This window comes from Fusarium graminearum, chromosome 2 (assembly GCF_000240135.3).
Source record: "Fusarium graminearum PH-1 chromosome 2, whole genome shotgun sequence".
NCBI classification, from domain to species: domain Eukaryota; kingdom Fungi; phylum Ascomycota; class Sordariomycetes; order Hypocreales; family Nectriaceae; genus Fusarium; species Fusarium graminearum.
The window spans coordinates 823,665-845,326 of record NC_026475.1 but is presented as its reverse complement, the minus strand read 5'-3'; the positions used below and the strand labels follow the sequence as shown (position 1 = coordinate 845,326).

The window sequence follows — 21,662 nt, the reverse complement described above, 5'->3', positions numbered from 1 at the left end:
GGCCATCAACTACTGGCCAGGTAGCCAGGGCACGGTGGGAGGGTCGCGGGGGAACCTCAGGGCATTCCTTTCTTTAAGAGCCGCTGGGACTACGGGGCTGGCTGGTCTCCAGCTGCCATCGAATAGCGGTGCAAAATGACCAAGTTTAAGTCAATTTGGGGGAGAATATGATCAGTTATTTTGTGACGAGAAACCAACCTTCTTCATTTAGGTATTTACTCGTTCTTCTCTTTGTAATCTAATCCTTCTTCGAATGGGTTGTCAACCAATGGAACAACAGCTAAAGTGGCTGAAAAATGTGGCTCGAGCTATCCAACCGCCATCCATCCATCCACTACTCTGTACCATACCCTAGACTGAGTCCAACTGGTCATGTAACTATTAAAAGGTTGATATTTTTGAGACCATAGTAGACCTCCTAGGTTGAGAACATGTATACCCGTAGAGGTAACCACAAATACTCTAGGGACAGGAGCTTGAGTCAGAAGAAACCCTTTTCTCCTCGGGCCTCACGTGAGTGGAATAATATCTCTATAGCCACTACCAGAGCGACGGCGAAACAGGGATCTGAAAAAACCCATACAAGGTAGAGATGAGAAGACAGTGAAAAGGCCTAGGATACAAGAAAGAAGACTATAGACAAGAGCTACCAGAGTAAGAATATATCACTAGTCGAAACTTAAGAGAAATTTAGGAAGGAATGGAAAGTAGTATTGCCATCAATTCGATCAAGGCATGTATGGTTACCTGCACAAGGTCGAAACTCTTGTAGATATTGTGCATGCCTGGTAACTGTTCTCTTTTGTGTCTTCGTCAAAATTATCACGTCCATCATCACAAGTAAACAAAGGACAAGGCTGTTGTGGATCAGTCCATAGACGAAATAAAAGACAGCACGAAGGCAGCTCGGTATTACCATGTTGGTTGTCACATCATTTCTCAACATCGAACATAGCGTCTGCTAATTCGAGAGTTTCACTTCTATATCATACATAGACTTGACAAGAATGGTGCTCCTTTATACTTCGAGAACAACAAGTTATGCTAGTATACCTTGAAGTGGTTTGCAGTTGAATCGAATAATAGCCAATGAAACGATCTGAAGTAATGATAGACCTGCTGCACGTGTTGAAGGAAGGCAATAACTCGGCAGAAGAAGGAGAAATATCTTTGGGGCTCACGTGCTATCATGTTTGGTTTCGTTGCATCCTTGTTAGGAGGCCAAGACTGTGAGTAAACAAACCCTTGATATGTGGTAAAGTGGATCCCGTGGAGATGAAGCCATCGCCAAGTTTGAAAGTATAAATCCACCCAATTTTAACAACCGTTGCAAAAACGGTCTCTTCAACTTAGACGCCCGCCAACGCTCTAATGAACGGTGCAGAAGGTAAAGAATACCACCGGTTGCTATGAAAACTCGCACAAGACGTGGTGCCACCGTCAGGACCTTCCAGCTTTATTGTACCAACACAATGGACTCGAGTCATTGTTAGGTGGTAGTCCTGGTTCCTTTGGCAGCACGGATAATTCTTGGCAACACTGCCGATACATCCAGCCTACTCCGTTATTTCCCGTGGTTGAGATCTGACACACTGGAGCTAGAGTAGGCCTGCAGTGCCGCCGCCGTACACGGGAGAAGCAGAAGGTTCTGTCATCGCTCGATCGTTGCATGGAATGGTAGGATCGGAAGCGTGGGGTTGGCAGGTCTGTTTCTAGGTTGTACTTAATCCAAGTGACATTTGACCGACATGCCAGGGATCAAGTTCTAGAAACCAACAGGTTGGGAGTGAAAGCCGGTGAGAGTACGTACATACCTGCATGACGCAAAATGGTATCTTCTCTTGAAGAGTACCTGCCTACTTATGTATGCCTGTTGGCCTCGAATGTATATTACTGATAAGGGTCGAGGCCAATTGATATGTTGATGTGAATGTGGAGATAGCTGTTCTTCTCGTCCTCCGCATTGCATACGCATCTTAGGCTTGCCTGCATTGGAACAAAAAACCATTACAACCATCAAGTTGTCGATCACTGAAAAGGGTCTTTCAAGTTCTATCCCGCGCACATAAGGTTTGCGTCATACAGGAACCTAGCTCAGTTGGACCCCCATCACTTTGGCCCACTCTGCAATCCGCCGTAACAGTGTTGCTGTAGATTTATTTGGGTATTTCACTGAGGCCATGATCTAATGTATTCACCAGTGGTATTTGGTGTTTTGTTCTAACATAATACTACTCTTAGAAAGTACAAGCGATGCAAATGAGAAAGCATAGTAGGTTAGTAGCAATTCTCTCAAGTAGTAGTACCGTGCAGTTAACTTATTTTTGCACATTCCGCTTTCTCATTCCATTCGCCATGTCATGTTGTTATTGGTCTTTCTTCGGCCACCAACCGACATCCATATGACATCCGATGGCTGCTCTCTCTCACACTCACACTCACTCCCACTCCCACTCCCAATCCCAATCCCAGTCACCCACCGTTTCATAAGACGCCCTCGTTTTATCCTAAATAGGCACTCATACTACATCGATTATTACTAGACAAGCCTAGCTCCAGAACTAGGCAAGGCACATACATAGCATAACGTCAAGGCCCTTCTTCATTTTCTAGCCTCTTAACTATTAAGGTAACTCAGTTTACTTAGTACCTATTTATCCCACCATATCGTCACCTTCCGCCGCTTTTTTATTCCCTTTCCTTCCATCCGTCTCATGTTCCCTTCTTTTGGTCTCTTTTCTTATTCGCAAACAATATTCTCTCAACATCTGACTGTTCTTGATCTCCATTGTCTTTAACCTAACCTTGCCGAGACAACTGAGCTGGATCTTGGACCTCACGTCAACCCCGTTATTAATTGTCTCCGCATCGCCAGACCTGCTCTAGAACGGCCCAATTGACGCACGATAAGAGCGCAACGAACGACCAGACAGTCTCTCTACATCCCAATCGCATTTTCTTATCATATTTTCTTGTCTTACCCACGACCAACTGAATCGCCTGTCCTGGCCTGTGATGGGCTTGCGCCTTATTCCCAGTCAATAATCAACTCATATTGACTTCGCTTCGCCCATCGTCGCTGTCGCCATCCGTAACGAAACGAATACAAAAGTTATGGCCGCTACCGTTGCGCCTTCACATGCCGCTGGCCTGCCGTCGTCATCAGGCATCCCTGCGTCGTCACATTCCGTAAACTCACATTCGCACTCTCAAGATGTCTCGGGCGCATCGACATCCTCCGCCCCAAGCCCGTTACCACAAACCCGCAAGTTCAATCTCCGAGACTTTAGACGGGTTAGAACGCTAGGGACAGGTAAAATCATCCGCCTCATGAAACGCCTTGTTCAACGCTGACCTTATCATAAGGAACATTTGCCCGAGTCTGCCTCGTCCGTCCCGCCGCGACCGCGCATATCCCCCTCGATCACCAACTCAACCCCGAAGTTTATGCTCTCAAAATACTCCGGAAGCCAGAAGTCATTCGTCTTAAGCAGGTTGACCATGTCCGACACGAACGCGCCATCCTCGCCGATGTGGCAGGTCACCCTTTTATCACAACTCTGATCGCCTCTTTTTCTGATCAGGATTCACTCTACATGCTACTCGACTACGTTCCGGGCGGAGAGCTGTTCACATACCTTAGGAAGTTACGCCGATTCGAGGAACCCGTCGCTCGGTTTTACGCTGCGGAAATTGTTCTGGTCCTGGAGTACTTACACGAGCAGCAAGGCGGCATCGCTTACCGAGACCTCAAGCCTGAGAACTTGCTTCTGGACCAGGACGGCCACATTAAACTAGTTGATTTCGGCTTCGCAAAACGACTCGGCTACCGCGAAGATAACCGCCCAGCTGAGACATACACCCTATGTGGAACACCTGAGTACCTTGCTCCAGAAGTGATTCAAAACAAAGGACACACCGGCGCAGTCGACTGGTGGGCATTGGGCATTTTGATATACGAATTCTTGACGGGGTACCCGCCATTCTGGCACCAGAATCCTATCGAAATCTACAAACAGTCAGTTCTGTTTCTCTAAGACGCACCGCGCCATTCAACTAACTAACTATCTGTAGAATTCTAGAGAAGCCTGTCGTCTTTCCACAAGACCCCTCATTGTCAGAAGAAGCCAAAGATATAATACGCTCCCTCTGTACCGTCGATCGTTCGCGGCGCCTCGGCAACATCAGTGGTGGTGCAGCCCGTGTCAAGTCTCACCCCTTCTTTCAAGACACAGACTGGGATGAAATCTTGGATCGCCGACATAAAGGCCCCATCCAGCCCCCAATACGATACCCAGGTGATGCGCAATGTTTTGATGTGTACCCCGAGGACGACGGGACCCGCGAGCCATACGGTCGTGAGATGGCGGAGAAGTATGACCCATACTTTGCTGATTTCTGATCGCGAAACCAAGATCCGACCCAGCTATTCCTAACGGGTGCGAATCATCTATGGGAAAGCACTCGTCTTTACAAACAAGCGGACAATGCTATCCGAGAGTGGAACATACAATCACGAACCATGAATGAACAGCGGAATGACCCTGGCTTTTTATTAGCTTTTCATGCCTAGCCTTCGTTTGCAAAAGCCTTATGATGAATTGAATGGAGAATGGCGTTTTTTACGGGCTTGAGGACCATGAGCTATTGGACCGCTCACTACCGCCTCATGTTATTCGAACAGTTTTGTTTTTCATACATGAATACTAGCCACATCAAATTGACAAACAATTGAGAGCGTATCGCTTTGTACTACATTTAATATGTCGAACGGTGGATATGGCGACTACAATATGGCTCGTAGATGATTTGACGACGTTTTCATTGAATCACTCTTTGCATCCGTAACAATTAGTTGACAACGTGAGTATAAGTGTGTAAGTGGTAGGTACTAATCTATGTCTGGTCCATGACAGCCTCACCTAACCCCCCTGAACCGTCTGAGAGATGACCAAGAAGAAATGAAGTGAAAGACAGGAATGTGCAAGACTAGAGAAACATGCGACTCTTAATTGGATTGTCAAACATCGTGTGGTGACTACGACCGTTGACCATGTTATCTTCAACTCTATGTTAATGAGAAAGTGGTCTGAAACAAAAGACCAACTAAAACAAGTGGTATAGCCAATACACGCCAGCACCAAAGGCTAGAATGGTCGCTAAGATGCAAGCACCCTCCTTTGTACTCCAGAGATACATGCTCCAACCAGCCATGACCTCCTTGCGGCGCGCAGCTGCACGGCGCTCCCAGGCCTCTGGGTCGATCTCCACTGGGAGTCGGGCTCGAGGATCTTTACTCACATCAGGGTCCACACTCGATGGCGGGGCCATCTCACCAGGTGCAATGAGTGGCACGTCGGCACGGAGGAAGACAGGACGATGATCGCTCATGCGTAAAACAGGCAGACAATCATAAGCGCGAACGTTGATTCTGGGGTCCTTGTCGTCTCCTTTCTTTAACCACGAAGGCACTTCGAGGAATAGGACCCGATCTGTCCAGCCCGGATAGCGATGGGCAGCGAACTTCCATGGCACATCAAGCTCAAGCTCCTGAGTGCCAGGTCTCTGAGGCAACACATCGTACTTGTACGTTGGTGGAAACCGCACCTCATGCTCCGATAGACCGTGTAGCGTGCGACCAGCGTTACGTTCCCGTGTTAGCTGATCAAGGCGGAAGAAGTCTGGGTAGTAATTCTCAGACTCTGGGTCAAGGCTGGGGAATGCAGCTGACGGGGGCGGAGATGTAGTTGATATGCGATAATTCAAGTCACCAGCTACAAAAAGATGGGACGTAGGCTTAAAGACAGAGATATTGTGTAGCTCCTGCTGAAAGCGCGAATGTTGCTCGTTAAGCTCATCATCAAGGAGACGAACATGTTCTGGCTGGTCTTCAGCGGGCGGTGTTGAAGCTGGCGAAGGGGTAATAGAGGTCTTGTAACTATTCACAACCACTTCTGGATTCCCAAAGGCCATTCCACGCATTATGGCTGCCCAATTAGCATTCCGTCTCGGCAAGTTCCACTCCATGGCTGCCAGGTGCGTGGCAACAAAAGTCAGCTCAGATGAGCCATCATCGCCTTCATAAAGCATGCGCAAGCCGACAGCACCCTTGTTTCCCATCTCGGCTGCACCGAAACCGACCTCCGCCTCTTGGATATCTTTTAGTTTTGATGGGTCGCGCGCAAATAGCAGGATGGCGGTGTAGCCGACATTGTTGCCTCGTACGAGAGTGTATGGCTTCGCCGGACGGGTAGTGGGCGTGATGGTGATGGTATCGCTTTCCCGGCTCGTGATGTTATCGAGAACATGTTGAGCGGCGATGTTGATGGCTTGTTCATATCGCGATATGTACGAGTTCAAGAAGTAACCACCAATAAAGGAGTATGCTAAGGGCGCTACCTCCTGCAAAGAGCTGCAAACAGAACATGAATCAGTACCGTGCTTCCTACGAGATGACTAGATGATTTGTGCGTATTCCTCTCGGCCGTATGTCGCATGTCATGATTGTTCATGGTAGCAGCGGTATCGAGGTTGTTGCTTCGCAGGTGACCAAGAAGATTGGCAGCTTACAGAACAACGACCTGTGGTAAATCGGTAGCATTTTGATGGAAAGCGGTTTGTAGATGAGCGCTAAAGACGGGGATGTCGAGCAGGCTTTTCGCACAGTTAAATGTCAAGTACAACAAATCGACAGACGGGACAGTAGGAGACGTCATTGTGGTCGAGGTGGAAGAGTTGGATAGCTTGGACTGTGATGTTGAAGCTACTGAAGTTGCAACTGTGGAGGTAGATTTGGGTGTGGGTGTTGGGGTCGAGTCGATGCCGTCATGACAATTGCCAGATTGAAGTCTGAAGGTGCCGTCAGAACGAGAAGAGAAAAGCAAAAGATGAAGGAGAAGCAGTCCTAGGCAGATGGCAAGAACACAAAAGGGTACAGTCAGTCCCGCTCAAAGACCAAAACGGGAATCTTAAAGACGCACGAGGCTGGCGCAACCCAACGCAATGCCGTGTGAGTGAGTGCAGGTGCGTTGGTGGGATGGATCGGGGATGGGATCTGGATCTGGAACCTAAGAAAATTGTGGGGTTGGTGTTTGGTTTCGTCGATCATCACCAGTATCTTGGGTACCTGCCAGGCACTGTAGGACGACTTTTCTTATCTGAGCAATAAAAGCATATAGTTACTTTATGCCATTTTCAGCTCTTCGGCTATTTATTTTCTGTATCCTAAGTTATGCCTTGACTTTTATGATATCCCCTAGATCAGACTTTATTGTGTGGGTGTCGACACGCAATCGAGGTATGGTCACTTGAGATCCAGTCATCGTAATTACATATATTGATCAGAGATGCATACGTGATCCCGTGCGCAAATCTATATCAGACGAAGTGGTAGGCAGATCTCAGTTGTATTGTGCTTGTGCAACCACTTGTACTTTCTGCAAGGCACGGTAATGTGGTTCAAGGCAGTGGCTGTAATAAAGTTGATTCTTCTTGATTTCGAGAGATACTATCGCATGAGTAGCTTTGGAAGCAGTCAAAGTTCCCAATTCACAGTATGTGTCAAGTTGGCATCGTATCATCATCCTAAATGGGCTCAGACAACATCAGATAACAGCTTATCCTATTATATACTGCAACAACATGAACAAATAACCCCGCTATGCAATTACGCCAATTGCACTCGTGTGATCTCAAGCCGCTGCATGTGACCTTCTCTCTCGTGGTACCGTGATCATCCCCTCTGCGCCCGCACGAGGCTGTGCTTTAACAGAGCTGACGATAGACATAGCCCAAGAAACCCCTCTTATGATCCACACATAAATTGTCAAGGCAGGCAATTAGGTTGAGTCAACTAATCAATACCGTATACCACTCACTGGCTGCAAGGCACGCTGTTGAGAAGTATTGAAGGTTGGTAAATCCAAGTCTCATAGCATGAACAAACACATTTTCAGAAGACGGAACGGTGGTTGCCAAATAAAACGCAGACGCAATTTATAAACTATCTATGTGGTGCAAAACGAGTGAATGGATGGATGGCGATTTTAGGCGAACACAAAATACCTCCGCCTACAGTGGAATGTTTTGACTCGCCAACCATGGGTAATACCACCGACCAATACATGTCGTATGGTGCTGTTCTCTGGCCCGTAATATTTGACCAGAGAGCTGTACCAACTCCAGGATTATTGGGTTTCCACTTGTCCGATTCCGTTCACCAAGGCAGAGAGAATGGAAGACCAGGGCTGACCTTGACTCGGACCGGTAAACCTCACTGTTCTCTCTGCCATCGGACGGTGCCTCCTGACCATATCCCCATCATCACCTGAGTATCGATGACAACTCCTTGATTAACTCGGCATCTCCAAGACATCCCCTGTCACCTCCCCAGAAGCAGCCCCGAAGGAAGCAAGCTGAAAAGTTCAAAGCAACCGCCTGAGCACTGTAATAGAAAGTAAAAGAAAATAATACACGAAAGAAATGCCTGTTGGGCGGGATCAAAGCTGTACCGCATCGACGGAATAGAGTCGTAGCGTACTACGGACCCAACTCAGCCCAGGGACGAGTATTGTATAATCGGCGATAATATCCGGCATTCCGAGGTACTAGGCTACTGTCGAATGATGCAGCCAAGAACCCACAGGTCTAGTACACCTAGTAGGGAGGAGTACCGGACATGCCGTTCAGGAAAGTCTCCCGAAGGCGCAGAGGTTATTCATAGAAAACCGATGTGGTTAATCCATAGCATAACACTCTCACCATCAAGAGCTCCCCGAGCCATACATAATGTCGTGAACCCCCAGAACATGCGTCGAAGAACGAGATAGAGCAAATGTGTAGGAAATAGGCGTGATCGAACCGCGCCCCAACAGTCGACAGCGATCAATGAGCGGAATCATGGCCAGCAGAATCATTCAGCTTTTCATTAACCTTGCATCCGGATGTCGATGTTGGGTTTGTACCGTCAGTATCGGTCGCCACTAGTAAGAATCCCAAAAAAGAGAGGAGTGATCGGGTTCGAAATCATTTCGGCCGATAGCTGCCCGAGGCATGTCCCGCTCCCTTCGAAGCTGAGCGAAGCCTGTTTATCGTCCACTGAGTCAGCCATAGTTGTCAGCAAATCTCCTTCGGCCAGCGGTACAAAAACACACTACACGCACGGAAGGAAAAAAAGATTCCTTACAAAACAACAAGAAAAATGGGCTTTACTTATAACTCACATCCTGTCGCTTCCACCAATGGCACGGTTGGTGTCGGGAGTGTCAACGCCAGCGCCAGAACCTCGCTCGAGCATCTTGCGGCGGGTGCTGGGAATGGCGTTGGGCTTGGCAGCAGACTGGCCGGCAGTGGCGGCGTTGGTACGGTTGGCACGAGCCTTCTCGTCGTCCTCAGGGTTGGCCTGACCAGCGGCTTGGGCAATAGCCTGAGCGTTCTTCTGGTACTTGTAGACGGTCCAGTCGAAAACGTAATCATACTGGAAGCCCTCACGAACGAAGAGATCTCGGAAGATCTTGCGGAGGTAGCTGTAATCGGGCTTGTCATCGAAGCGGAGGGATCGAGTATAGTTAAGATAGATGGCAAACTCGTTAGGGAAACCACGGCAAAGGACCTCGGTAGGGGTGGTCATCTTCTTCTCCATGATGCGATCATACTTCTGCTTCTTGGTAGCAGCCTTGAGACCTTGCCAGGGAAGGGAACCACGGCAGAAGTAGAGCATGACGTAGCCCAGAGACTCCATATCGTCTCGTCGGGACTGCTCAACACCCAAATGAGTGTTGATAGATGCGTAACGAGCAGTTCCGGTAAGGTTCTTGTTCTCTCTGTAAGGAATGTGGAAGTGAGTCTTGGGGTCTCGGTACTTCTTGGCCAGGCCGAAATCGATAACGTTGACTTGGTTGCCACGCTTGCCAATGCCCATAAGGAAGTTATCGGGCTTGATGTCTCGATGGATGAAGGACTTGGCGTGGATGTACTCGATACGCGAGATGAGCTGATCGGCTAGGAGAAGGACGGTCTTGAGGGAGAATTTTCGGTTACAGAAGTTGAAGAGATCCTCCAGACTGGGACCGAGGAGATCGAGAACCATGGCATTGTAGTCACACTCGGTACCGAACCAGCGAACAAAAGGAATGCCGACACCACCAGCCAGAGATTTGTAGACACGGGCCTCATACTCCAATTGGGGGTGCTTGGCCTTGACGGACTCGAGCTTGATGGCAATCTCCTCTCCAGAGATTATGTTGGTGCCGAGATAAATATCACCGAAAGAGCCTGAACCGATCTTTCGACCGATACGGTACTTGTTACCGACGCGAAGATCCTATTTGTTGTTATTAGTCAAGTCCAGAAACGTATTGTCACAACTCCAAGCCTCAACACAACAATAATCAGATAGATATTCTATCGTTCCGAAACCGGAACGCACTGCCAAAAGTGTGACACCGTTCTCTCTCGGATTGTCTTGTGCTGAAGCTTGGTTTGAGAATCGTGGGAGTTGTGGACGTACCATGGTCGTCATGATGAAAGTTGGTGATTCCGTTCCTTAGGAAGGAATGGAAGCTGAAAAGTGTGTAAAAAGTTTGTGATGATCTGCGAGCCAACGCTGGCTACAAGGTAAGTCAGTGCCTGGTCTCCAGATAAAAAGTGGATGGACAGAAGGGGATAAAAGGAAAAGAGAACTGGCGGCGATGCGTCAAGGTGAGAGGGGCAAAATTGGGTCGGGGTAGAATCAGGCTTAACGAGGGCGGTGGGCAACGCCACAAGGCAAATCCGACGTAACTGGTCGTGAGAACGAGCCGCTTGACAAGCCCCAACGAGTAATATGAAAAACCCGCGCAGAAACGAGTCGGGAGAGCCGAAGACAAAATCAAAATCAAAGAAAGTTATAACAAATAAACACATCGTAAAAAGGCAAAGTATGCACTCAGGAGAACCGAAATGGTTGTTAAGTCAATACGTACCTGCAAGTAAAGTGTGAGGGATTGGGAGCGGTCAAAACGCGTGTAGAGTAGAGCTTTGGAGAGCTACAAGCGTTGGCTAGAGGGAATCGAGGATCGTCGGAAGAGCTGAAAACTCGGTCAAGGTCCCCGAAAACAACCTGGGCAGTTATGTTGGTGAAATGCGTGAATATTTGGGTCGAGGCTGAGAAAAGGAGACGGGTTCTCAGCGAGTATGATAGACGTTGACTTGTGAGGCCGTCGTCGAGATGGTAGTGGGTGCAAGACAGTTAGATGTTAGGAGGAGGATGGCGGAAGGGCGTCGTGGGGTGGAAGAAGGGAATGGGAGAAAATGGCAGGCTGAGGGGGAAAGAAAAGGGAATTGGAAAGCAGAAGGGGGCGGGTAGGAAAGAGTAAATGAGAGAGAAAAGTGGGGAATGGGGAGAGCGATACCTGACCAGAAGGTGATTGAGAGACCAGCCCCAGCGTTCGAGAAGGGGTACGACAATGGAAGGAGTTTGTTTGAAGGGCGCGTGAAGTGAAGGAGGTGAGCCCAGCAAACAAGAAAAAGCCGCCCACAAACCGCGCACCTGTGAGCACCAACACGATGGATACCTAGGTACTCAGGTAGTAGGTAAACGGGACCTGACACGCACTAGAACCACTGTCTTAGCTGAGTGCTCTTCACTGGGATAGCCGCCGTTCAGCGGTTCGCTTCCAGGGTGTTGGGCGCCTATAGGACAAGCGGACAGCGCTTCACCTACCCAAAAGATCCCTACGCAGCCTCACCTACCATCGAGAGCAGCCGAAATAAATCTGAATGCGGCCTAAAGTGGAGATGAGGCAACAATCTGGCAGGCAAGACAGTGGAGGTGAGACGAATTTACAAACAGGGCCAAGAGTTTAGGATAGAAGTCAAGTAGGGTGCATGATCAAATATTGGTAGTACTCAAGTACAGGTACAGCTTCGAATGGATGTTTCATGATGGATCAAATGCATCAGTCGAGTCACCTACCTCGCAGTTTGTTGCTTGCATGACCTCGGTCCTGACGTTTTCCGTTATTAATCACAGACAGCTTTCCCTTGTAGGTACTTAAAGCGAGAAAAGAATCGGCTGCCCAACAAACACTAACCTTGGTCTCGATTCAGTTGACTATTAAATCCTGTTGCAATCGCCTCTGCTTAGGTACTGTACTATACAACTATCCCGACATCCATCCATCCATCTGCCTATCCATCCACCCAATTCATTGACGGTGACCACAAGCCTTGACCTATTACCGCCCATCGATGTCAAGTCCGCCCTTCCATGTAATGACGACCTAGGCACAATTATCTGTCGATCACTCCGCGGCCCGACATGTTTGTAATTTTGCATAGACCACCATGAGCTCTCGAGATTTACCGCTTCCATGACTACGGATATCCCGAGGTTGAAAGAATGTTTTCCGGTTGTTGAGTCACGGCAAAGCTCAGACAGTTTGAGCAGGCTCGCGCATAACGCCCTAGAAGTGGATGTAAATCAGCTAGGACAAGGATCTCACCATAGTATACATAGTATATATATACACGACGTACAAGTGAGCGGGTGAATAAACACATAGTACTGACTGTTCCATGGAACTTGCAACTGCAGACCATAGTGTTGACCGGGGATCACAACACTGCCCAATCTCCTTGGCCCGCGTATTCAGGTTTGTTTGCTTATTACAACCGGCCTCAATTGTCTGCCTTGAAAGCCTGATACCTAGGTAAAACGACGAATTGAACAGCACCGGCTCAGCCTCCCCGGTGAGGGGTGCAAGCGAGCAAGTGAGCTATAGTTGTCACTGGGCGGTAAGAGAAGAGGAGATAACACCTCAGCTGCTAAGTAAGCGGGGCGTTAATCTTGATGGTTTATTCACAGATTCGTTTCACTTTGCTTCTCAGCGTTGTGAATCTTATTATTCACTGTAATAGATGAGCAAACTCCTCGGAGCGAAGTGGTCGGACCAAGAAATTTGATTGAGTTCAAGGGTGAACGGCGTCCCCGTCGAAGACTAAAAATCCTTCTAGCGGCTCAGTCTAGTCGGGCACAGATCCCTTGTATAGAATCCTCCATTTGGATCTTAGCGCACCCGAGCATGGAGAACACACCTAGAACAGGAAAAGAATTCGACCTTTCGCGATATCTCAGATCACAAATGAATAAACTCTAAATGTTACTTTGCACACGATCCAATCTCGGAGGCATTCCATCTGCATGTGGCATGGTATATCGTAAGACATATTTTCTTCTACAGAGTACTTCCCCTGAATATAGGTCCGCCGCTAAGCTTCGGAGCCGACTTCTGCAGTATCCATGTCAGCTCCATTCATCGACTAAAAGGAAAAGAAGAGAGACAGAGAAAAACCACTCACCGACTTGTTTGATTCTCATATCCCCAGCATTTAATTAACGCTTCCTTCTTAACAAAGCGCTACATGTTGTATAGTGCGTATCTAGCTGTCAACTCAAACTTCCAGGATTTCCGGCATCAAGGATGTCAGAAGAGCTGATAACCTACATATGCCAAATCACAATGACTGCATTTACAAAGCTCACATCCAATAATCCCTTAGCTTCGGGTCAGACATTACAACAAGCTCGGCTGATTGCAGCAGTACGAGTCTCAACCGCCAATTAACGAACAACGTTGTGTAACCAGTCTCGTCCGCCCCTTGGTAGACAGCTCTACGCCCATCCGTCATCTGTCAGGTGACAGGTGATACGCCAGCAAAAATGTCACATCGAGATGCAAGGATCTGTGATGGCTTGCAGAAATGGTTGTCTGTGAGCTGAAAATAGCTACAGTAGCATCATGCGTCCGTCAATCAATGCTCTATAGAGCACTAACCATGTGTCTTGCTGTACATTTCCAACTCGTAGCAGCATGTTCTTCTCTCGATGTCAATTCCTCTGCACTGTAATTTGAACCCATGCTTGGTCTTGGCTCTACACGACAACGACATGAAACCCTTCACGGGCGCAGGAACAATGCATTCATCGCTGAGCGGCCGCGACCAAACTCATATCCGCTAGGTCGTCTAGCTCAACACCACATGCAGCCGTGTCACCTAGTTGGCTTTAAAGCCTAACATAGACAATTTTCAGCTATGTAACTTCTACTAACCTTGCCGCCATCTATGACATAATTTGGAGGTTTGAAACATGGACTATTGTGCGCGATCAAAACTACAGTACTCGGTAAACTGAGTCTATCTCTATATCCTGACGAGCCCAGCATCGCCAAGGAATTCTTCCTGACTCGGCAAGTGATTAGAAAGACCCGGCAGGTATCTAACCAGTTCCAGCTAGTTATTGTAGTGGGTTGAAGGGTCTTGAAGGTCTCGAACCCGGCACTCTCCTCACCGTCATATGAAGCTTGGGTCAATTTCTGATCAAAGACATCAGATGACAGGTGGCTAAAGGGAGAAGAATATGTACAAACGTTAGATTCTCTTCATGCCAGAAGAATAGGTCAAGTGAGCACATTTTAAAGAGAACAACACTTCCCTGTCTCATGATGTAATGCCAGTTGTCAACTCACGATGATGTCAACTTCAAAGCGCAGCTGTACATGCCAAGCGCGAGGATTTCGCGGTGAGTTGTTGGACAGATCTGAGGTCAAGCGGTAAGGGCCAATGATGGTTGGAAAAGTATTGCGTCTTTCCATTGAGCCACCAATAACAAGACCAAAGCGTGTTTTCTATGGAAATATCTGGTCTACCACGTGGCGGAAATAAAAGGCGTCTCTTGTCTTTAGATATATTGTTGACGTAGTAAAATAGTAATATGGTGAATACTCGGTAATAACTGTACAAATATTGATTCAAAAGTGCTATCAAAGAACTAAATGTGTATATATATATAGACCTGGCTCTCGAAATTCTTTCTCATGAGATGGTTTCGCATATGAAGAGCCAAAGGGTTGAACGATGATAGAACACAACTTGACGCCCACTAATATCCCGGTGCGCCTGGCCCATGTTGTGGTGGTCCAGATTCTGGCGCACCTCTGAACTGAGGTGCTAAGTGCGGTGCATGGAAATATTGTGCTTGGTGTGGGTTGGGTCCAGGAGCTTGCTGTACCGGTTGTCCTTGTTGTCCTTGCGGACCGTGTGAGCCTGGTCGATACGATCCTGACTGTCCTTGCAAATACGGTGCCAGTGTGCTTTCTAACACTTGTCCTGTCTTCCTCAGCCACTTATCCGCGGAGCTGCTTCCAAATATCTTTCCTCCTCCGCCAGCCAACTTTCCAAGACCAGGACGTGGGGGCAAAGCGGGAGGGGGCGAGAAATAAGTCTGAGGTGGCGGCGGATAGTTGGATGGGTTGTAGCCAGTTGGACCAGAACCAAATCCGGATGATGGTGCGAATCCTTGTGAAGACGAAGGCCGTGGAGGAAGTGCCGGAGGCTGGAGACCCTGTAAGGGAGGACTTGTCGTCGGAGCGTAAGATGGCTGTGTAGGATATTGAGGTTGAGGGGAGTAAGCGCCAACAGGAGATGGTTGGTACATCATATGATTGCTTGGTGCTTGAGGGTTTGCCCCAACTCCAGGACCCGTGTCTTGGGGTGCATATGGAGGAGGCGGTGATTGTGGGATTTGTGCTGGGTTCGGGGTCACATATGATTGCGTATTTAACTGTTGGGTATGCAATTGATGGGTCGCAGGACCTGCATGGGCAGCTTGTTGATAAGGAGCAGGTGACTGCGGCAAAGGGGAATTGATGCCGCCTGGCGTTGAGCTGGCTGGAGTCGGTGCATACATCGGCTGCGGAACGCCATAGTTGGGTTGAGCTGGAGACAATTGAGACGAGCTGTATGCTGGGCTGGAAACTCCCGGTGAAGCAGTCGTAGAAGCGGTTACAGATGACTGGCACGGCCCATAGTCATGAGTCTGGACTGGAACGGCGTATTGCGGCTGAGCAAATGGCAATCCAGGATTGTTTGAGACTGCTGGTGAAGACGTGCTAGCACCAGGCGTGGATGCCTGTGAATAGCTAGGGACAATGACATGAGCAGCATATTGTGGTTGAGAGAAGGGTACACCTGCACTTGGTGCAGGAGTTGCTGGCGAGGGGGCAACTACTGAAGCCTGCTGGAACGAAGGGGTCATAGGAGAAGGAAGGTGTGCAGACGCAGGCGATGGTACAGGCTTGGCCGGAGCGGCGTTTGGGATCCCATACTGTTTCTGCGGTTGTGGCTCAGGCTGAGGTTTAGGAGACGTGGGAAGACTATTGGATGGCCGTGACGGTAGGTTGGGCTCTTTATCTGGAGGGTTCACAGGCTGGATTGGAGATGCTGTTGAATGGAAGTGGTGAGGAGCTGGGTCCAACGGTTGCTGCTGTGCTACGCCTGGAGGGGACGCCAAAGGAGCAGTCTGAAGAGGCGACGTAGTGGCAGGGCGATGGTCAAATGCCGGGGCAGCATGATCAGGATGTTGAGGTGAATGTGGTCTGTACGGCTGGTATGAGCTCGGAGTCGTGGGTGACTGCGTATTGGTCCTGTCAGGCCTGTTCAAAGGCTTGGGCAGTAGATCTGATGTATCCTGTGACTCTGGGGGAGCATAGGGCTTAAAGGCTGGAGGAGAGGCCGGTTTGGCAGGACGATGGGCAAGCTTGAGCGGCGCAGGATAGAAGGTGTTGCTACCACTTGTGAGATCGGGAGTTGAAACATTGGCAGACGGACGTGTGCTCTGAGGGACCTCTGGTGGACATGTTTCGCTATTGCCAGGATAAGGTTTGTACACAGGCGCGGAAGGACGACGGCCTTCGGCCTGCGGTTCTTTGAACTTGTTCTCTGGTGACTCGGGTCCAAAGTATGCCCAGGGATTAGCCATGACGGGTTGAGACGTAGCAGACGCATCCTTGCTTGGCTCGTCCTTGGTCCCTCCCTGTGATTTGGTATTGGGCATACCTGGGCTCTTCAGAGGTGCCGGCCACTCATCGGGCGGACTGGAGTGGTTCTCGCCAGGAGTCTGAGTCTGCGGTTGTTGTGCAGGCACTGGCTCGCTCGCCATCTCAAATATAGGTGTTCCGTCAGGTCCATGGTGGGATGGTGCATCACTGGGACGTCCAGGCTGGCTGTCAAGCTCAGCAACAAACAGGGGCGGCGGGTGGTGGTCACCACCATGGTAAGGAGTTTGGGTCATTGTTTTCGCGATGAATGGCCGCCAATGATCCACTATCAAAGGGAACAGGACTGTGAGATGAACGGTCACGATTTATCTATGTTGACGTTTGTGAGAGAAGGAGAACTTTTGACGTCAAGCATGCGGCTGAGAAAGCGAGTGAAAGGAAGATACGGCACAGGTACTAGACAGCCTAACGCCTCGTGGGCAACCTTGACTAGACTGCGTGACTGCCTTGCAACCGGTAATTCAATGAATTAATGAGCTACGAGCACACTTTCCTGAAAAGGACATAGGCCAAGGTCTCGAATGAACCCTGCACTAAAAATACCCGCCTGCATTCCAATGGTATTCCTCTGCTTCTTTCAGCTGCACGGATGGGTAGTTTTGTGGCTGAACATCTACTAACACAAGGGTAACGCCACTCTGTACCTCGTCTTGTCAGGGGTGGCTTGTCAAGATCCGTTACGACAAAGATCAAAAAGCTTCTTTTAAAGCTTATTGTTAGTTATATTCAGGTACAGTAAAGATACATATTACCAAGTGCATAATATGTTGTTAAGGTGCTGTGCATCTTCACTTGAACAACATATACAAACTAAACATAGTTGTGCTGAATACCTACTACTCATCGACAAACAAGAGAACATACACAACATGACATTAGGCCAGGAAAGCATGATAATACGAGTGATTTCTATCAACAATAAATACATGGCATTAGGACAAGAGATAGCCACTCGGTAGCTTTAGACCAAATACCAAAAAAACAAGCCCCTTCCCTATTTCGACCCTTGACGCTCCCATATGTGATTACCCCATCCACAGGCTGCACCAGCTGTTACTGGGAGGCCGCTTTTATAAATTGCCACTTCGATGTTAAAATCGGAAGCAAAAGGTATGTACGTCTCTGACTCCATGAAGCCCGCATCACTCCCGTTCCAACATTAATATACAGGAGTCGCTGGGTGTTTTGCATGCCGGAGCACTCGATGTGCAAAAAATAAACCCTTCTGAGAAACTGACTGGCGTACACTGAAAAAGAAAACTTGTATGCAATAACGACAGCATTACAAGTGAGGCAGGAAAGGACCAAGATTGGGGTAATAAAAAGAAGATTGTATACCCAATTAGATCCGGTCGCAGAATGGTATCGTTGAATATCAGACAAGCAATGAGAACCAATCTCTAATATCGATGCTGCAAGTGGTGCGGTTTAAACAAAAACAAAAAGGGCAATGTTTCGGTTTCTTGTTTGTCGATGACACGAGATCAAACAGAAAGTCGATGGGGTTTACTCGTCGTCCTTCTTCTCTCCACGTCGCATACGTTCGTTCCATCGCCTCTTGCCGGCGCGAGTCTCATAGTGAGGAGCAACAGTCTTAACATCTTGCATAACGCTCTCAATGGCAGCTCGGGTTTTGTTGCGGTAACAATCCACTATCCATGGTCAGTATCAATGTTATCAAGAAGAGTGGCTGCCAACTTACATGCTCGTTGCAAAAAGACAGTTCGGCCAGCAAAGACTCGGCTTTGGAGCCAGGCCATGCGATAACCCAAGTCATTAAGGCGGACTTCCCTGCCTCGGATGGACTTCCTCATTCGGGGGATAGCAATTTCCCCGGTGGACTCACCCATGGGAACCTTGACCATCTCCTTGCCACTCCTGTTAGCCCCACGACGGCTGGACTCGCGGCCCTCAGTTTCCTCGATGCCATCGTCGTCTTGGTCATCACCAAAGAAGCGCGATCCAGTCGCGCTGGGAGGGGGACTCTGCATCTCTCGTGGGAAGTAGCTGCGAGGGAAGACACTTGCACCCTTGCGGAAGCTATCCGGGATCTCATTGGTATCAACCCCCTCGAGGGTTACCCTGACACGGAGGCGAGATCCACGCACATTATCTTCGACAAGGATAAACTTTCGCTTCTTGGCTTCCGGGATATCAGGGAAAAGATCGTCAGGCTCATCAGCGTTGGCTCGGCTGTGGCGCTTAGCTGGGACAGCGCCTCCAGAATGAGGAGCCATATGAGACATTGGCGCACTAGTGGGATAGGGCTGATTGTTATATCCTGTAAATACGTGGGCTGGTCTCACATCGTCGTTACTTGAAGGGTTCTGGGCTGTAGGAGCCTGGTGGTGATGGTGTTCGTACGAGTTCCCATCGCCTATGAACAGCCTGAGTTAGCTTGTCTTCTTACATACTTTCGTGTTGTGCTTATGATGAGGCGGATGAGAGGTAAGGTGAGCAAAAGATGACCAAACTCGACATGTCTAGCTTTAGATAACGAAGCGAGACAGCGAAGAGATGAAGCTTTTGGGTAATTCAACCAAAGCAAACGATAAATGCAACTTTTAAAGCCAAGAGGCAGATTGAACTCGTCTAAGAGTCGCGGAAACCCAGCAGCAAATAAAACAACTAACAGTGGCAGCAGCAACTGTGCAGGCGCGACTTTATGGTAATGTACAGAACTGTGTCAATCAAAAAAACAGAGAGTTCCTCATAACCCCTCGAGAGCCACTGTGGCATGCTGTATAAATATAAGTGACGACTGCCTACGTCGTCCTGGACAAGTGATAGGCAAAGAAAGGAGAAGACAGATCCAGTTCCCAAAAAATCGAATCGCAAACCGAAGTAACAGAAATTGCAAAAGGCGTGATGAGCACAGCCATTGCCATAAAACAATAATTTTTTGTGCGGTAATAAGGAAAACAAGATGCGTTTGGTATCAATTAATCAACACAACGTTGGTCAAGCAGGGCTGTGCGGTGTGATAAGTTGGGCAGCGAATACTCGGGGTGGGTGGGAAGCAAAGACCAAAAGGCTTTGCAAACGCAGACATGAGGGTGTTCGTTAATTCAATCACATCTGGTGAAACATACCAACTTCATCCTGTCCACCTTGTCCTGATCCGTCGGGGTGAGCACCTGGTTGGTGGTGGTGCATCGGTTGACCCATGCTACCGAGGGCAGGCTTGCCCATGGAGGCGGGACTGGGTCCCATGGGTCCAGGGCCACCAGGCATCCCTGATGGTCCGCTGGGGCCTGGCATGTGTGCCGCACCGGGATGCGGAGAAGCTTGAACCTGCTTTCGCTGGTTCATCTTTGCCATGCGACGGACTCGTCGACTACGAAGTCGGGGGTCCTGGTTGCTGTTACGCCAGCTGTCCACGGCTCGCTGGATGAGGCCTCGCTTGCCTCGAAGGGGGATGTTAAGCTCGGCCAAAGCCCAGCCAACACGGTTGCAGTCGGTCTCGTACATCAGACGGTTGCCGCGATACTGGTCCTTGGGGCAACATGCGCGGGGGTAGACACAGTTCTCCTGCTTGAACTCGGGGGACAGCTCGTCAATGTTGACTGACTCAACGTCGCAGCGAATGGTGTACTCCATCTTAACTCGGTCTCTAGAATACTCGAAAGCGATCCACTGGACACCATTGCCATCCTGTCGAACCACAAGAGGGGTCGTAGCAGGGATGGGCCCGGGGGCTGCGCTTGGGTTGACACCAGGTGTGGTGTTTCCTGGGCTCTGCAGTTGCCCGCCATTTTGAGGGTGATGAGCTTGTTGCATGGGGGAGGACTGTGGCTTCTGAAGTTGGAGAGGCACTTGAGGCTCAATCTTCGGTCGAGGACTGCCTGTCATTCCCGCATGCGCATGCTGCGCAGCATGCTGGGTCATCTGGTTCTGAGGTGCGGTTTGAGACATCATCATGGCGGGTTGGGATGTCATTGACTGTTGAGGGTGGGGCGCATGTTGCGCATACGGCGATGCGGCAGCTTGAGGAGGCATGGTTTGGTACTGGTTCTGAGGCTGATAGTACATTGACTGTTGCATATGCTGCGATGGTGGTTGGCCATAGATGCTTCTGTGCTGATCATGTTGAGAGGGGGATGCGACTGAAGCTGGAGAGTTGGATTGAGGCGTATGATAGGACATTGGGGGGTAAGGAGGTCTCGGCATTTGTGCTGCGGCCATCATGTCTGAGGTATCTTAACATCGTCATGTTAGCATTGGAGTCGCGACGTGCTGTCTGGCGTTTGAAAGTTCAAGCAAGCCAGAGAAAGGGCAACAAGACTTACCGGCGGATGTGTATCCGCTTGTGGCACCTGGTGTGCTGTAAGGGCTTGGGTGATTGTAATAGTTGAGGTTGTCCTGGTTGCTAGGCGCTTGACCACTGGCTTGGTAACCTTGAGGGAGCGAATGCGTCGAAGAGTACGCGCTTTGGTGTTGCTGTTGCGGCGGTGGATGAGGCTGCGCGTGATGCTGCTGGTGAACTACACTCGGGGGTCGCGAGTGTTGTAGGTGTTGGGAAGGCGGATGACCCTGTTGCTGGTGCTGTGGATGATGCTGCATAGAGAGAAGACCCATTAGTCAGACATGGACGTGACGTGTAAAAAGATGAAGCTGTCAGGCACGGCCAAAGAAAAGAAAATAGTATAAAGTCAAGGACGCGTTGGTGTTTTATTTTCCCCTTGCCAGTACCCAGGTCTGGGGAGCTGGTTTAAGTGGATGTCCCCTGGTGAAGACTGGGATTGCACGGGTGAGGCGGGCTAGGCTCGGAGTGGTAATGATGAT

The 21,662-nt window shown here is 49.2% G+C and overlaps 7 protein-coding genes across 7 annotated transcripts; 2 read left to right on the top strand and 5 right to left on the bottom strand.

Annotated features, from left to right (window-relative positions):
- Positions 1-3,114: 3,114 nt before the first annotated feature.
- FGSG_08729 (kinase DC2) lies at positions 3,115-4,402 on the top strand (the record flags this gene model as incomplete). The annotated part of the gene is made up of 3 exons (XM_011321700.1): positions 3,115-3,313; positions 3,367-4,018; positions 4,075-4,402. 3 exons carry the CDS (start codon positions 3,115-3,117, stop codon positions 4,400-4,402), a joined length of 1,179 nt encoding a protein of 392 aa, XP_011320002.1.
- Positions 4,403-5,106: 704 nt separating this feature from the next.
- Positions 5,107-6,716, bottom strand: FGSG_08730 (uncharacterized protein; the record flags this gene model as incomplete). The annotated part of the gene is made up of 2 exons (XM_011321699.1): positions 5,107-6,412; positions 6,571-6,716. 2 exons carry the CDS (start codon positions 6,714-6,716, stop codon positions 5,107-5,109), a joined length of 1,452 nt encoding a protein of 483 aa, XP_011320001.1.
- Positions 6,717-9,086: 2,370 nt separating this feature from the next.
- FGSG_08731 (casein kinase I isoform epsilon) lies at positions 9,087-10,510 on the bottom strand (the record flags this gene model as incomplete). Its single annotated transcript, XM_011321698.1, has 3 exons — positions 9,087-9,096; positions 9,222-10,321; positions 10,427-10,510. 3 exons carry the CDS (start codon positions 10,508-10,510, stop codon positions 9,087-9,089), a joined length of 1,194 nt encoding a protein of 397 aa, XP_011320000.1.
- A 2,045-nt stretch (positions 10,511-12,555) lies between these two features.
- Positions 12,556-13,136, top strand: FGSG_13308 (uncharacterized protein; the record flags this gene model as incomplete). Its single annotated transcript, XM_011321697.1, has 3 exons — positions 12,556-12,632; positions 12,711-12,808; positions 12,898-13,136. The coding sequence occupies 3 exons, from the start codon at positions 12,556-12,558 to the stop codon at positions 13,134-13,136; spliced, it is 414 nt and encodes a 137-aa protein (XP_011319999.1).
- Positions 13,137-14,920: 1,784 nt separating this feature from the next.
- FGSG_08732 (uncharacterized protein) lies at positions 14,921-17,110 on the bottom strand (the record flags this gene model as incomplete). The annotated part of the gene is made up of 1 exon (XM_011321696.1): positions 14,921-17,110. One exon carries the CDS (start codon positions 17,108-17,110, stop codon positions 14,921-14,923), a length of 2,190 nt encoding a protein of 729 aa, XP_011319998.1.
- Positions 17,111-17,793: 683 nt separating this feature from the next.
- Positions 17,794-19,123, bottom strand: FGSG_13307 (uncharacterized protein; the record flags this gene model as incomplete). Its single annotated transcript, XM_011321695.1, has 2 exons — positions 17,794-18,529; positions 18,580-19,123. The coding sequence occupies 2 exons, from the start codon at positions 19,121-19,123 to the stop codon at positions 18,384-18,386; spliced, it is 690 nt and encodes a 229-aa protein (XP_011319997.1). The 3' UTR covers positions 17,794-18,383.
- Positions 19,124-19,412: 289 nt separating this feature from the next.
- FGSG_13306 (uncharacterized protein) lies at positions 19,413-21,455 on the bottom strand (the record flags this gene model as incomplete). The annotated part of the gene is made up of 2 exons (XM_011321694.1): positions 19,413-21,067; positions 21,167-21,455. 2 exons carry the CDS (start codon positions 21,453-21,455, stop codon positions 19,950-19,952), a joined length of 1,407 nt encoding a protein of 468 aa, XP_011319996.1. The 3' UTR covers positions 19,413-19,949.
- Positions 21,456-21,662: the final 207 nt, after the last annotated feature.